Below are 14,703 nucleotides of genomic sequence, written 5' to 3' on the forward strand. Positions count from 1 at the left end.
CCGACCAGGGCGCCAGTTCAGTAAGGAGGAGATCAATATAAAGATACATAATCATAATATACATAATCATATAAAAAGGGGTACTTGCATCTACACCGCAAGCTCTACATAAAAAGGGATACTCGCATCTACACTGCTTGCTTATTTTTGGCTTGTTTTCATATAAATCTGGCAACACATGGTTGCATGTGTCAGCTGGTGCTGAACAGGCCTGATCAGCTGACCAGAACTGTCAGAAAAGAAAGAGACAGTCAGACAGAACCACAGGACAGAACGGAACGCAGACAGTTTGGACGGTCTACTCTGCTTTGAATCCAACATGGCGTCAGGCAGGATGGAGCTGGCTCCGATCAGACCATGGGATGACTTCTGCCCAGGTTCGTAGTAGAATAATAATATAGTTATTGTTTATTATCATATACCGGTAGTAATTAACCATGGGATGACTTAACCCCCAGGTAGTAAGTAGGATGAGAATATATAGTTATAGAATGATATGTTAACCAGGTTCTGACCGCTTCGCCAAGCCGGACTTTGGAGATCTGACCAAATGGAACAACAGAGTTATAAACAACCTGCTGTACTACCAGACCAACTACTTCCTGGCAGCTATCCTGGTCTTCATCATAGTAGGGTAAGACTAATATAAAATATAACATTAATATAGTCCTTATCATAGTAGGGTAAGTTATAATTATACTATTATTTATCATTACCATCCTGGTAATAAGCAGGTATAAGCACAGGCGTAAGAACTGACAGCTGAGCTAACTAGTAGAGCTTTTGGGCTTTATCGCGTGTGTGTGTGTGTGTGTGTGTGTGTCGGCTGTCCGATGGGGTATGATGAATGGGGCTTAAATGAGGCTGCATTCTTTTCTGACCCCCCCCGCCCACATACACACACCCATCATGAGTCATGATTAAAACATTTATATATGACTAACCATCTATTTATGTATGACTGAGAATCTTTATATGGTTCTCATGCCACTGTACCACCGTTACTTACTGGTAAATACATTTTGCTGAGCCCAGATGTATTCCCTTGCTGTAGCAGCACAAACTAACCCGAGGTTGAGGGTCACTGATGTAAAAACAAATACACAGAGTGGCTAGCCCAAAGCTAATCATATCAGAACGTACCGTGTCTCCCAGTCCACAGTCTATGGTGTGAGTCGGTCTGGGCTGGAGAGAAGGTTACGGTTAAAGTCCTACTATTTGTCACATGCATTGCTGGATATGCAAAATTTGTTCTCCGCGTTAGACCCATGTCTTGGAACGGTGAGCCGCAGCCATGCTGCGTTTGGGAATATTTTGTAGTTGATCTAACCACCCAATAACAACCCTCCAGTCCCATTTTTACAGTCATCAGGTACAGGTGTGACCCAGCTGAGGATCGAACCCCGACCTCCCAGTTTCAGGGCGGACACTCTAACCACAAAGCCACTGAGCTGGTATAAGAACGGATCTATGTGGTCACTCTAGTCTTCATGTTAATATATTATATTTATATTATTTTCAGGTTCCTCAACCCTATGGGTATGTTCCTGGGGGGTACAGTGGTGACCCTGGTGTTCATGGGGTCGGTCTGGGCTGGAGAGAACAAATCGATGATCAAGAACTTCAAGAAGAAGAACCCGACGCTCTTCATGGTGGCAGTGATGGGAACCTCCTACTTCCTGTTGTCTCTGTGTGGAGGAGTGATGGTGTTCATCTTCGGTCTGACCTTCCCTCTACTCTGTGAGTACATGCACACACAGATTTATTGTCACAGCACAGATTTACAAAGTAACAGAGTGGGTGAAATTAGTTTTTGTGTGTAGTTCCCATCGTATTGTTTTTCCATAGATGTTTTTCCATAGAAAAAAAGGGTGTGGGCAAGGTCTAAAGGAGATCATGAAAAGAGACAAGGTCAAAACAAATCGACATAGTTACACATAAACCTGAGATGAGGTACTGTATAAAGGTGTGTGAGCATACTCTAAATATGCTAACCTCTCATAACCTCTAAATAACCTGTGCATAGGACTGCTTTACTATTACATTGCAGTGCTACAGGCTGAAGTGGTGTCTGGATATTGTACTCACCTCGTGGGAAAGTGTTCATCTTGGTTGAATTAATTCTGGTGAAAACCATTGAGCAGAATGATGATGCATAAATAACTGATCTGTTAAATAAACCAGTTCTTCTATCAGTTCCTGTCATTACTGAAGGAAACACATTGGCATCAGTACAGTTCCTCTGTCACTATGAATTAACTTAAATAATTAAACACATTTGAAAAGCAGCCTGACATCAACACACCACTACACTTGGGGTGGCAGTGGCTCAGGGTTAGAGTTGCCTGACAGATTGGTTGTCAGTTTGACACCGGTTTGGAGGCAGTTCCACTGTGAGGCCCCTATCCTTTACAACTTTACATTTAAAGCAGCCAGGAAGGCTCACAAAAGCTTCACTGCTCTGGTGAAAACAAGTGTGTACTGTGTTTACATCTGCTACACTCTGGTGAAAACAAGTGTGTACTTTGTTAACCTGAATGAAATACTTCTTTAAAAATAACACCCGTGTGAAGTGAGGGGCGCTAATATATTAAAGTCTAACTCATGTTGATTAGGTGATGTAATGGTGATGTAAAACAAATGGTGCCAACACAAACATTAAATGCCATTAACAATAAAGAGAATATGAGGGACAATATGACGTAAACTTTCCCTTCATTGTCAATGGCATTTTTAAAACAAACATTGAACTAAAAACAAACATTAAACCTGTATAATTATATGAGGGGCTAGCGGCTAGCCGCTCCTCAAAAATGGGAGGCGAAGTACCCGTCCTCTGCCACTAGGTGGAGTCTAAGACTTTGAATGTGCTCCTATTAGTTAGACTGGGTTACACACACACAGCATGACATCAGCCTGCTAAAAACACTGTGTCCAATTCAACAATCCATGACAACCATCAACACAACACGATAACAGCTGCTGTAATCAAATCGTGTGTGTGTGTGTGTGTGGTGATATTTAACCCCTTGTTCTCCTGGGCCTACAGTGATACTGGTGCATGCCTCTCTGAGGCTGAGGAACATGAAGAACCGTCTGGAGAACAAGATCGAGGGGGCGGGGCTGAAGAGGACGCCCATGGGCGTCATCCTGGATCTCCTGGACCAGCAGGAGGACCGGATGAACAAGATCCAGGACTTCATAGAGAGCAAGTTGAACAAGGAGTGACCTCTGAACCCCACAAACACACTCACACACTTCATAGAGAGCATGTTGAACAAGGTGTGACCTCTGACCACACACACACACACACCATAGAGAGCAAGTTGAACAAGGAGTGACCTCTGAACCCCCCCCCCCCACACACACACACACTCACACACTTCATAGAGAGCAAGTTGAACAAGGAGTGACCTCTGAACCCCCCCCCCCCCACACACACACACACTCACACACTTCATAGAGAGCAAGTTGAACAAGGAGTGACCTCTGAACCCCCCCCTCCCCCCCCCCCCACACACACACACACCATAGAGAGCAAGTTGAAGGTGTGAAGAGAAGACCCTAACTCCACCCATCCACAGATCTTCTTAGAGAGCCCCCCCCCCCCCAAAAAAATGGTTAAACCTAACCGAAAGGTCAAATATTAGTTATCAGTGCCATTACTGGAGGGATGGTACCATAATGGTACCATCCTGTAGATCTGGTGCCATACCATTTATGAAATGTTACTCTCCAGATCTCAACACAAACGGAGCAGTGAGAACAAGCGGCAAACACCCAAAGCCAAATGTCCCTTATATGGACAAGAAAGTTTAACTTGACCTTTGACTCATCCAGCGCTGACCAATGGGAAGCGATTCTACAAACTAAACATATTTGATCTTTGTGTCGAAAACAAACGAATGGCGGTGCTGCGCGCCTCAACATGACACCCACAGCTGTAGGTCGGTTATGTGGGGCGTGCAGCACCGCCGTACGGGGAAGCATAAATCTGGCATGAGAGGATGAGGATTGTTTTTTCTTTTTAGATTTTGTCATCATATTGTATTGTTAGATAATCTATTATTAATGACACATTTATACATATATATAATGAGCTTTAAGAGGTTGTTGTGTATTATTATTACCCTTATTATTATTTATGCTATCTATGTAGTGCTAAATCACCCTTTATGTCTAATGTTGGTTTACATGCTGTTAAGTTTGCACATTCACTGTATGAATGATAGAAATGGAGACACAGACGCCAACGTTCTCCTCTGTTCAATGAAAAGGCAAAACCATGCTAGTTAAACCAAAACACAACATTTACATGAAGTTGAGTTCATCAGTGTCATGGTTTAAGAGAGAGACTTTATTTATCTCATTTAACAATCATATTTTTTAGAGAGAAGGTATTTATTTCACTTAACAAATGTCTGCATGTCAGAAGTAATTATCGTAATGTCTTTGCATGTTAAGGCAATTAGATATACATGTACTGCAGCTTGAAAATATTATAAAATGTGTCCAAATAACTGAATAAATATAGGAAATCTGAACTATATCATTTTTCTTCCTCAGGTGGTGAAATGCAGTCAAATGTTAGTGGAAATACCAAAATATGAGCAAATAGCAATAATAATATTATAATATCCTTCATGTTGGAATCATGTTCAATTCCGAGACCTGGTTATCTCTGCAGTTTGTATATTTATGTGACCTGACCAATTAACATAATAGAATATATAATAAACATATATTATTAATATTAAGCACTCCTAAGCCCTATTTGTAATTTGCTGTATGACGGTGGCGCAGTTCATATTGTCATCTAAAACTATGAGGAACAAAATAAAAACGAAGCTATGATGACTAAGATGACACTGCCATGCTCCGAAAATAGCCAATCTACAAGCTTTTAGATCGTCTATTTTCTTATTATTTTTGTGAGGATTTCTGAACATTCAGTAAAAAAAACCCTCCTGACAGCTATGCAATATTTAAAATGGACGGCAAATGCATTTCTATTGGTTTAATTCATTTAATTTGTTATTCATGTCTGTTTGTCTTTTACATTTTAATCTCGTGTTTGTATTTTTTTTTAGAGCATGCCAAGAAAATAAAGTGCTGATGTTTTCAAAAGCACACAAATATTACAATATTACACCAACATCTGTATTGTTTGTCTCCCCTGCATTAGTAAATAACTCAACATTAATGTTACTGTGGTATTTACATGTTCTGTTACAGTAATGAATATAATCAAATTATGTTCCTTGTAAAGTAGAAAAGATAATGTGCATTTTATATTTTGACGTTTCTCACATGAAGTGTGGATATTTGTCATATTAACATTAAGTGTGTGCATGCTAATCTCACAAACGGATGATCCTATAAAGTGTATCAGGGGTCTTCAACAGGGGGTCCTCAGAGTTACTCCAAATCTGGTGTGGAATGATTTCATTTTTACATTAAACACTTGAACTCTCGCCCCTGTGTTAATAGTCCCTTTTCTGGGGGGAACATTAGCAGACAATAGCAGATCTACAAGCTGCGACTTGTGAGCTTGTAGGTCTGATATTCTCTCTCAGCTGAGCAAAGAAATGACAAAAAAAACCTTGAAGACTCCTATAAAGGATTATGGCATAATTCAGTTCTATGTGTTATTGAGTATTAATGGTGTAAACACACATTCATAACATCAATAGCATTGAGTGTAAACACAGCTGACTGTCAACCATGATAATAAAAGTTGACCATCTTTAAGGAAGCAGAACTTATTCTCATTTGATTTTTTTTAACACATCCTTTGTCTACAATATTCATTCATTCATTCATTCATTCACCTGTAGGGCACAACAGAATTTCAGAATTTTAATGTTGGTGGTAGAAAATTGGATATTAAAAATCACATGCTCTTATCATACTGTATCATCTAGCCTGGCCCTGGTATGGAGGGCGGGTGCTGTCGGGATCATATTGGTTCACCGACCTGAGCACCAAGTTGCAGCCGCACGTGAGCGTCATTTCCATCCACCAGCTGTTTAAAAACCCGGAAGAGACGCCTGTTCTAGGCGATTTTTTGCTAACCTCTAGTAGGCCTACGTAACATCTAAATAACCTGTGCATAGGACTGCTTTACTATTACATTGCAGTGCTACAGGCTGAAGTGGTGTCTGGATATTGTACTCACCTCGTGGGAAAGTGTTCATCTTGGTTGAATTAATTCTGGTGAAAACCATTGAGCAGAATGATGATGCATAAATAACTGATCTGTTAAATAAACCAGTTCTTCTATCAGTTCATGTCATTACTGAAGGAAGCACATTGGCATCAGTACAGTTCCTCTGTCACTATGAATTAACTTGAATTTAACTCTAAAAAGAAGAGCTCTCTGCACAGCAGCCATATTGGACAGACATTGGACTTCTTCCTTTATACTTCCTTCACAGGTGTTACCAATGATACTAATAAAGGCTCTGTTCTGTTTAGTGTAGCATAGTGGTTCGAATCTCAAACGTTTTCATTTCAGGACCACCATAACTCAGAGTGTACTTGCCATGCCCCAAGCTGTGCTACTCATAGGCCTGGGATGGAACCCATGACCTGGTGGTCCAAAGGCAAGAGCTCTACTGACTACTATACACAAATGAAACCAAATGGACCCTTACATTTTTAAAACAAAGGCACTGGAATGTTTTTTTTAACATTTTAATGGGGGCCCCTGGCACAACATATATTCAGATGGGGGTCCTTGATATGAAAATGTTTGAGAACCAGCTGGTTTAAACATTAGGAAACTACCCTTTAGAAACAAGACCAAATTATCAACTATACACTTTAGAAACACGTCCCAAATAAAGAACTACACTTTAGAAACAAGCCCAAATAATCAACTACACTTTAGAAACAAGACCCAAATAATAAACTACACTTTAGAAACAAGACCAAAAAAAAAGTTAAACCCACAACTAGGCCTACCACTTATTTACAAGCAACATGGCAACTGCTTTTATAGCAACAGACTTTTAACTCCAGTCTTTGTTTTATTTCATTTATTCCAACAAATACTAAGAATTATTCAATACTAATAGATACATACATAGATAACACAATAAATGAATTCATATAATTCAGTGCTATTTAGTTTTGCTAAACAGCCTTAAAAGTATATGATAATGGTAAATATACTAACAGGAGGAAGACATTAAACATGTTTAAAATACACAGTAACTGGAATATGGATGTATTATTTTAGAAGAGACTTGTTTCAGGAGATTCCAACTGTTTGGGAAGTGGAGTCTGTAGAGAGAGACAAAGATAATGTAATAAGAGGAGGAGGAGGAAGAAGAAGAAGAGAGACAAAGATAATGGTGGAAAAAGTATGTATGTTAAAGGACCACTTCACCACTTTTAAACCTGCTTTCATCTCACTAATGTTCATGATAAAATACTAAAAATAAATCCTACTCTGTCTGTGTGTCTCATAGGAGGGCTGTGGGCAGTTCAGAAACCCGTCCACCAGTGACATCATCGATGGTGAATTCAAGCGAATAGAAACTGCAGGCTAACTATTCATGAAAAGTTGCAATGCGATAATGGAAGCCATCGTTCTCACGATAATAAAAATCTAAATATGTTTTCAAAAAAAAATTATTTAAAAGAAATCTGCCTAGCAATGATGTCACTGGTGGACGGGTTTCTGAACTGCCCACAGCCCTCCTATGAGACACAGACCGAGTAGGAAAAAAAAGTGGTATTTTATCATGAACATTAGTGAGGACCAATTATATGAAGATAAGTTCAAAAGTAGTGAAATGGTCCTTTAAGTAAAAGTATCAATAGAGGGTATGCGCGTGACATCATCATCAAACCCGGAAGTTATACAGGAACACCCACTGAGTGGCAAAAAACTACTTTCTGGCCTATTTGATTGCATTAAACAACGTTAAACAATGTTAAACTCACTTTGCATGTTGCTTTGCCACTCAATGTGCCATTCACTTTAAGCATGCGCATACTCTCTAGGCCTACTGCAATATAGAACTGCTCCGTTACAAGTAAAAGTCCGGAATTCAAAGTACTAAAGTATTGGTTTAAAAAAATACTTAAAGTACCAAAAGTAAAAGTACTCATTGTGCACAATGTCCCATTTCAAGTTTTCAAATGTATTGATGCTGAGTACCAAGCAGGGAGGCATTGGGTACCATTTTTACAGTCTTTGGTATGACCTGGCCGGGGATTGAACCCAACCTCCCAGTTTCAGGGCGGACACTCTAACCACAAGGCCACTGTCTGGTACAATGTGTGACGATGCGTCACATTGTGAGCTTGTACATCTGTGATTTTCAAATGGGTGAAATGTAGGCCTACAGTGTATATACGTAGGGCTGAAGTGGTTCATACCGTATATGTTTTTGTAATAATCAAAATCTACAAAGTAACTAGTAGTACGTTTTCTAATGAATGTAGTGGAGTAAAAGTACAATATTTGGTGTTGGTACAAGTAAAAATATTGGAAATTGGAATTACTCAAGTAAACTACAAATACCTAAAATTTGTACTTAAGCAGGGGTCATCAATGTGTCCATCAATGGTTCTTTACACACCATTATTATTATTTTTATCATATAAGACCCAATTACTGAATGTCAAGTCTCCAGGTTTTTTTGACAAAAATGTCCACCACAAGCCAACATGGCGATGACCCCTGTAATGTAATTAGTAACTTTCCACCACTGAGAGAAAGAAGATATATCAATGACTCTGTTTGACCTGTTTTGGCCATCATTGGAGCCTATCCAAATGGGTTGAATTGGGGGGTCAAATCAACTAATCAAATGATTCCCACTCACCACTCCGGCTGCGGCTCACCGCTCCAAGAGATGGGTCAAATGCGGAGATTGGAGAACAAATTTCACTGCTGTAACGTGTGTGTGATAAATCGTACGACTTCGACTTTTGACTATTAGTCATTATTATATACTCACAGCTTTGAGATAGGCGATGTTGCTTGTTTTGATCGCGTTGAGCAGATGGTCTCGGGGCGTCTCGTCCACCTTGGCCGGCTCCCTGCGTCGAGGGACGGGTTTAAGAGTCTGAATGACGGCCTTCAGGTTGGGCTTCTCTAACTTCAGGAAGTCGTCATGACCGCTGCCGCCCTCCTCCTGGGCTCTGGACGTCTTCCTCAGCTGGATGCTGGGAAACGGCGACCTCTCCGCCGGCTCGTCATCCATGACGAACAGAGGGTTACGTTTCTTGGGTGTCTTTTTGAGCTGGACATCGTTCAGTGGACTCGCTGCTGGTTCCGCTGCTGCGTTTATTGGCGTCTTTGGAATGTTGTTGTTGTTTGTAGAGCGTTTATATTGTTGTTGTTGTTGTTGTTGTTGTGACTTGGACAGAGACGTGTTGTTGTTCTCTTGTGGTTCTCTGAGGTGTTCCACGTTGGGCAGAACCACGCCGTTCTTGCGCAGGATCTCGTCGGGGGGAACCAGACCGTGTTGCTGCAGCACCTCGATGGGGGGGATGTACCTGAGGAGGAAACAACGGTGGCAGAAACCTCTTATATATATCCACGTTTTAACCGTTTGTTTTTGTTTTTCGTGTAAATTAACGGTCCTACTTGATCATACTTCAGGGTCACACAAAAGCATCTGCAGCATAGGAGGCAGGTTGATCTTATCCTAACATCTGCAGCATAGGAGGCAGGTTGATCTTACCCTAACATCTGCAGCAGACCAGGAGGCAGGTTGAGGCAGTCCTATATCTTACCCTAACATCTGCAGCAGACCAGTAGGCAGGTTGATCTTACCCTAACATGTGCAGCAGACCAGGAGGCAGGTTGATCTTACCCTAACATCTGCAGCAGACCAGGAGGCAGGTTGAGGCTGTTCTCGTACATCTGCATGACCTCCTTCTTCTCCCGGACCTCCTGCAGCCTCTGCTCCTCCTTCCTCTGCTGCCTCTGATGGTCCAGGTTCCTGGTCAGCAGGTTGGTCACCACCATCCTGGGCCCCGGCTGCTCAAAGTGGTACCTGTACATTAATACATTATTAGTGCCATTATTTTTGTACTTTTTCTGTTTTGTATGTATCTACAGTATGGCGACTCCCAGGTGTGGTTATAATATTCAAATATGTATTCTGTGTGTATTTTGAAAGCCTGTGAGTCAAAAGGCCCACTCGAAATACACCACTTTAGTGACATCATCACCCTAACCCATCCCCCATAACATTATGTTTTAATGTGGCCATTAAAACATAATTTTACCACTTTCTGTACACTTTTTAAATCACACCCATGTGAAGTGAGTGGTGAACTCCGTGTGGGGGTCCCCGGAACATCCAGACCCCCAGGAACGCGGCCAGGGAGCCAGGCCGGTTCCGGCGAGCCGCCCAGTTGAGAAATGTGGTGTGGGGGTCCCTCTACTGTACTGTACTGTACAGTACTGAACTGTACTATAGTGTCACTGTACTGTACTGTCACACCCAAAATCATCATATATAAAGTTAATGTGTGTGTGTGTGTGTGTGTGTGTGTGTGTGTGTGTGTGTGTGTGTGTGTGTGTGTGTGTATTAGGCTGCACAACAGTGACACTTGGTGATGAAAACCAACCAAATGCTATTTCCGTGCTCGCACACAGGGACACAGGGACCCAGGGATACAGGAAGTGGTTGCACCACTCAAAAAATCTTCCCCTAATATAATCTTCCCCTAGTATCCCCCTATAGTATACGGTAACCTGCTGATCACGTTTTAGGGGTTGGAAAAATCAAGGCACTCCATCTTTAAGGGCGACTTATCCCATCTTCAACAGAGTATTTAAGGAACAACTTACCCCATCTTCAGGAGGGTATTGTTGGCCTTCAGCAGCCGTGAGATCTCCATCTCGGCGTGGTGTCCCAGCATGTGTCTCTGGTTGTGGAAGCGCAGCTCCGTCAGCGTCTCGTTGAACTGGAGGCAGCGGATGATGGCCACGATGCCCTTCCCCGTCACGAAGTTGGACTCGATGTTGAGCGTGGCGATGCTGCGGTTCTCACGGAGCATGTTGGCCAGGTTGAAGGCGATGTTCTCGTCCACGCCCGTGTTGGTGATGCTGAAAGTCTTCACATGCTTGTTCTTCTTCAGGGCGTCCACGTAGTCCAGGAGCATGGCCTTGGGAATGTTCTCAATGTTGTTGAGGTTGACCTGGAATTTATTGAATTTATTATCAGACACATTTATCAAGGTAAACAAGGTATGCACCTACATAACTATTATTTATTGCGACCGTCCGTCCGTCAGAGGTAGGGCTCGATATCATTATGCTTCTCCCTGTCCCCTTTTCCAGCATCTTGGACTATTTATTATGTCAAATGTACTTGAAAACTTGTACCATGGACTTTATCCCCGGTCTTGCCAAATTACACTAATGGACAATGTATGCACCCCATTGAGGAGCTGGAAATTAACTGAACTGAATGCAGAGAAACAGTGTAGTGTCTCTGTAAACTAGGATCACAGGTAAACAATGAACCTATAGCATCTGTACATTTGAAACTATAGGATACCAGGTAACACAGCATCTGCCTAAACAACAAATAATATTCTGTACATTTGAAATGTGTGTCCAATGACTATTCCTTGAGTCGGTTCTAAATGGAACCTTTCAAGGTCTGTTACTCTGAGTGTACTGTCAGAGTAGAGTAGTATCTAAATTACATGTGAGTCTATTACGGTATTATTCTTATAATTATTGATCTATAATAATAATTATTATTATTATTATTATAATAATAAGAAGAAGAATTATTTTTATTATTATTACCACCCTTATTATTATTATTATTATACCTCGGTAACACTGGGGTTGTTCTTGCGTATCTTGTCCAGAGTGGTGTCCAGGTTGGTCTCGTTTCCAGACGGTCTGGAGGTCAGCTTGATGGCCCCCATCATCCCCGGCAGCGACAGAGTCGGGAGTTTCAGTTTGTTGATCTTCTTCACCTCCACTCTCTCCGTCGGGGGGTTTTCTTCGTTGGTTTTGTTCGGAGACGAGGAAGCCGGGACGTCTCTGGAGGGCTGAGCTTCTTCTTCTCCGTCTTGAATTAGTGGCGAACTTTGATTTGAGTCGAGACACGGCGAGGGCTCCTTCTTCTTCTGTGGTTCTGGAGACGGTTGCTGTTTGTTGTTGTTATTCTGAGATTTTGGACTGTCTTCTTCTTCACCTTCGCTTTTTTCTGCGGCTGGTTTGACCACTTCTTCCTCCTCCACTTCCTCGTTGATTTCCTCGATCACTTCCTCTCCTCCACCTCCGCCAGCCTCCTCTTCCTCCACTACTTTCTCTTCTTCCACTTCTTCTTCCTTCTCCTCTTCCTCTTTCCTGACAGCTTCCCTTTTCCTCTCTGCTTCCTCTTTTCTCTCTTCTTCCTCTTTCCTTTCTGCTTCCTCTTTTCTCTCTGCTTCCTTTTTCCTCTCTGCTTCCTTTTTCCTCTCTGCTGCATTTTTCCACTCTGCTTCCTTTTTCCTCTCTTCTTCCTCTTTCCTCTCTTCTTCCTCTTTCCTCTCTTCTTCCTCTTTCCTCTCTTCTTCCTCTTTCCTCTCTGCTTCCTCATTAAGAATTTTCTGATGAAGGCAAAGAAACAGAATAGGGTTAGAGTTAGACTTAAACCACCTTTAAGACACCTTCTAAATCAGTAGTTGCAGTGCGGCACAAAGCGACATGCTGTGAGATTGTAAATCGGCTATTTTTTAATTGTCAACGCAACAATATAAAATGCTTTCAATGTTTTAATGGTTTGACCCCCATATGGTTGTTATGGTAGCCTAGCCAGCCTTCATCTGCCTTCCCAATGCATTTTGCCCTAGGCAGATTAACTCTGGTCCCTCTCAATTGTGTGAGGACTTCACGAAGCGGTGTAGAGCCAACCAGATTCATCTGGAACCAGGCTAAAACCAACCAGGGCCCAGGAATACCAACAAAGTCACCCTTTTACCAACTCACACCGGACGTACAGCTATCCGGCGGAACGTCAGCTTGGTAGGCTATTCCTAAAGTATAACCTAAGTGAATTAGCTTAAACGGTTAAACCTAACCTTAACCTCAGTAAAACGGTGCCAAAGCGTAACCCTCTTCCTAAATTTAACCCCAGTAAAACTATACATAACCCTAAACGTATTTCTAATCTTATTCTCAGTAAAACAAAATAAAGAATACAAGAACCGCCGCACCGAGCAGTCGGTGTGAGGTCGGCGGGAAAAAAGAGGGCGAGATGGATTATGGGCAACGTTGCCGGGCCCAGTATGCAAATATGGGGCGGGACATTGCAGGAAAATACGTCACCATCAACATCAATATTAGGGACCACAGAGGACAGGCCTTACATACCATACATATGCAGCCGACCACAGACCACAGTAGGCTACTGCAAGTAATAACACATCAAGTAGGCCTACAGTGCAACTCAGGTCTGTTTTGGATTAAACTGAAAGTGATATTGATGAATTCCAAATATTATATTCTGCGACAGCCCTGGACATGGGTCGCGTTACCCACTTTGAGAAACCCTGGTGTAGATTCTTTCTCCCAGTATAGATATATTTTATTGTAGTAATATTAGGGCCTATATTAAATATTAGAATACCTGACTAGGCAGTATGTAGCAGCTGGGGTTCTCTCCTCCTCCAACATATGTGTAGATTATTTCTCCTGGTAAAGATATCTTATATAGTATTGCATATATTATAGCATATAATAGGCTATACTATTATAATATTACCTGACTAGGCAGTAGTGTAGCAGGAACTCTCTCCTCCTCCACCATGCGTGTAGCTTCCTTCTCCCAGTACAGATAGTCCACCAGGCTGCGGTGGTCGAAGGTCCCGGTCGGAGGCTTCTCGGTCTGGTCCTTCTGCCTCTGGCCCACCGGGACCCTCTCATCCGGAGCGATGATGGTGTCCATCTCGCTCTGGAGCTCCTTCAGTTCCTCTGGAGACAACATGGCCAGAAGCTCGTCTTCGTCCAGCTCTTCCTCCTCCATGTCCTCGTCTAGATCTCTGTCCCTAGAAGACATGCCGCTTCGAATAACGTCTTACTTCTATTAGAGAAGAATACTTTAAAGTAGGCTACTTACTTCTATTGAAGAGAAAACGTTAAACGTCTTACTTCTATTGAAGAGATAAACAGAGACAAAAAATAAAAGCTGCAACCTCAAAGATAAAAGCTGTAAGCTGCAGCAGATGGTACAGCGCAATGAGTGAAGCCAGAGTGTTGTGACGTTGTCTCTTCTCTCCAGCCTGTTGTTGGAGAGTCTAAAATTAAATGCATGGAGCGAGGTGGAAGATATTTGAGGCTCCACAGGAGGAGGAGGTTGGACTGCACGGGAGCATGTGTCACCCAGCTGCTGCTCTGGGTGGTTCTATGAGGGGGGTGTGGGGGTGTGGGGTGGGGTGGGGGGGGGGGGGGGGGGGGTAAAGCAGGGGACAGACACTAACAGGTGGAGCTGGACTCAAAGGCCCAGCGGACCAGAACTATGGTTTTTCCAGCTGACCGGGAGTTCTTCCAAACTATTTCCCAGAATTCCCTGGAAGACACTGGCAGTCTGAGAGAGCATCAACGCACTGCTGAACAGCTGACATTGGGAGGGGGCAATTAAGCCTGATTTACTTCTAAAAATACACTAAGATTAGATTAGCATTAACCACTTGAAACCTAGCATCCTGAACATTTCCTGAAAATAGCCC

General features: G+C 42.3%; 2 protein-coding genes across 4 annotated transcripts; one reads left to right on the top strand and one right to left on the bottom strand.

The window, feature by feature from the left end:
• Positions 1–243: 243 nt before the first annotated feature.
• On the top strand, positions 244–5,474 carry LOC310861888 (PRA1 family protein 3-like). Of its 3 annotated transcripts, none has more exons than XR_014569530.1 (5): positions 244–377; positions 508–634; positions 1,523–1,740; positions 3,050–3,282; positions 4,567–5,474. XR_014569530.1 is itself a non-coding variant. In XM_083769596.1 (5 exons), exons 1-5 carry the CDS (start codon positions 320–322, stop codon positions 4,608–4,610), a joined length of 606 nt encoding a protein of 201 aa, XP_083625722.1. In that variant the 5' UTR covers positions 244–319; the 3' UTR covers positions 4,611–5,474. The 3 variants fall into 3 exon arrangements, 2 of the variants coding, with proteins under 2 accessions (XP_083625722.1, XP_083625723.1); XM_083769596.1 differs by having other exon boundaries at positions 3,050–3,208; XM_083769597.1 differs by lacking the exon at positions 4,567–5,474 and having other exon boundaries at positions 3,050–3,382.
• A 1,551-nt stretch (positions 5,475–7,025) lies between these two features.
• Positions 7,026–14,249, bottom strand: lmod3 (leiomodin 3 (fetal)). Its single transcript, XM_083768750.1, has 6 exons — positions 13,740–14,249; positions 11,818–12,585; positions 10,823–11,172; positions 9,837–10,019; positions 8,976–9,516; positions 7,026–7,287 (listed from the first exon to the last, which is right to left on the bottom strand). The coding sequence occupies exons 1-6, from the start codon at positions 14,031–14,033 to the stop codon at positions 7,240–7,242; spliced, it is 2,184 nt and encodes a 727-aa protein (XP_083624876.1). The 5' UTR covers positions 14,034–14,249; the 3' UTR covers positions 7,026–7,239.
• Between the last annotated feature and the right edge of the window lie 454 nt (positions 14,250–14,703).

The sequence above is a fragment of the Protomyctophum parallelum genome (assembly GCF_964188405.1).
Source record: "Protomyctophum parallelum genome assembly, chromosome: 7".
NCBI classification, from domain to species: domain Eukaryota; kingdom Metazoa; phylum Chordata; class Actinopteri; order Myctophiformes; family Myctophidae; genus Protomyctophum; species Protomyctophum parallelum.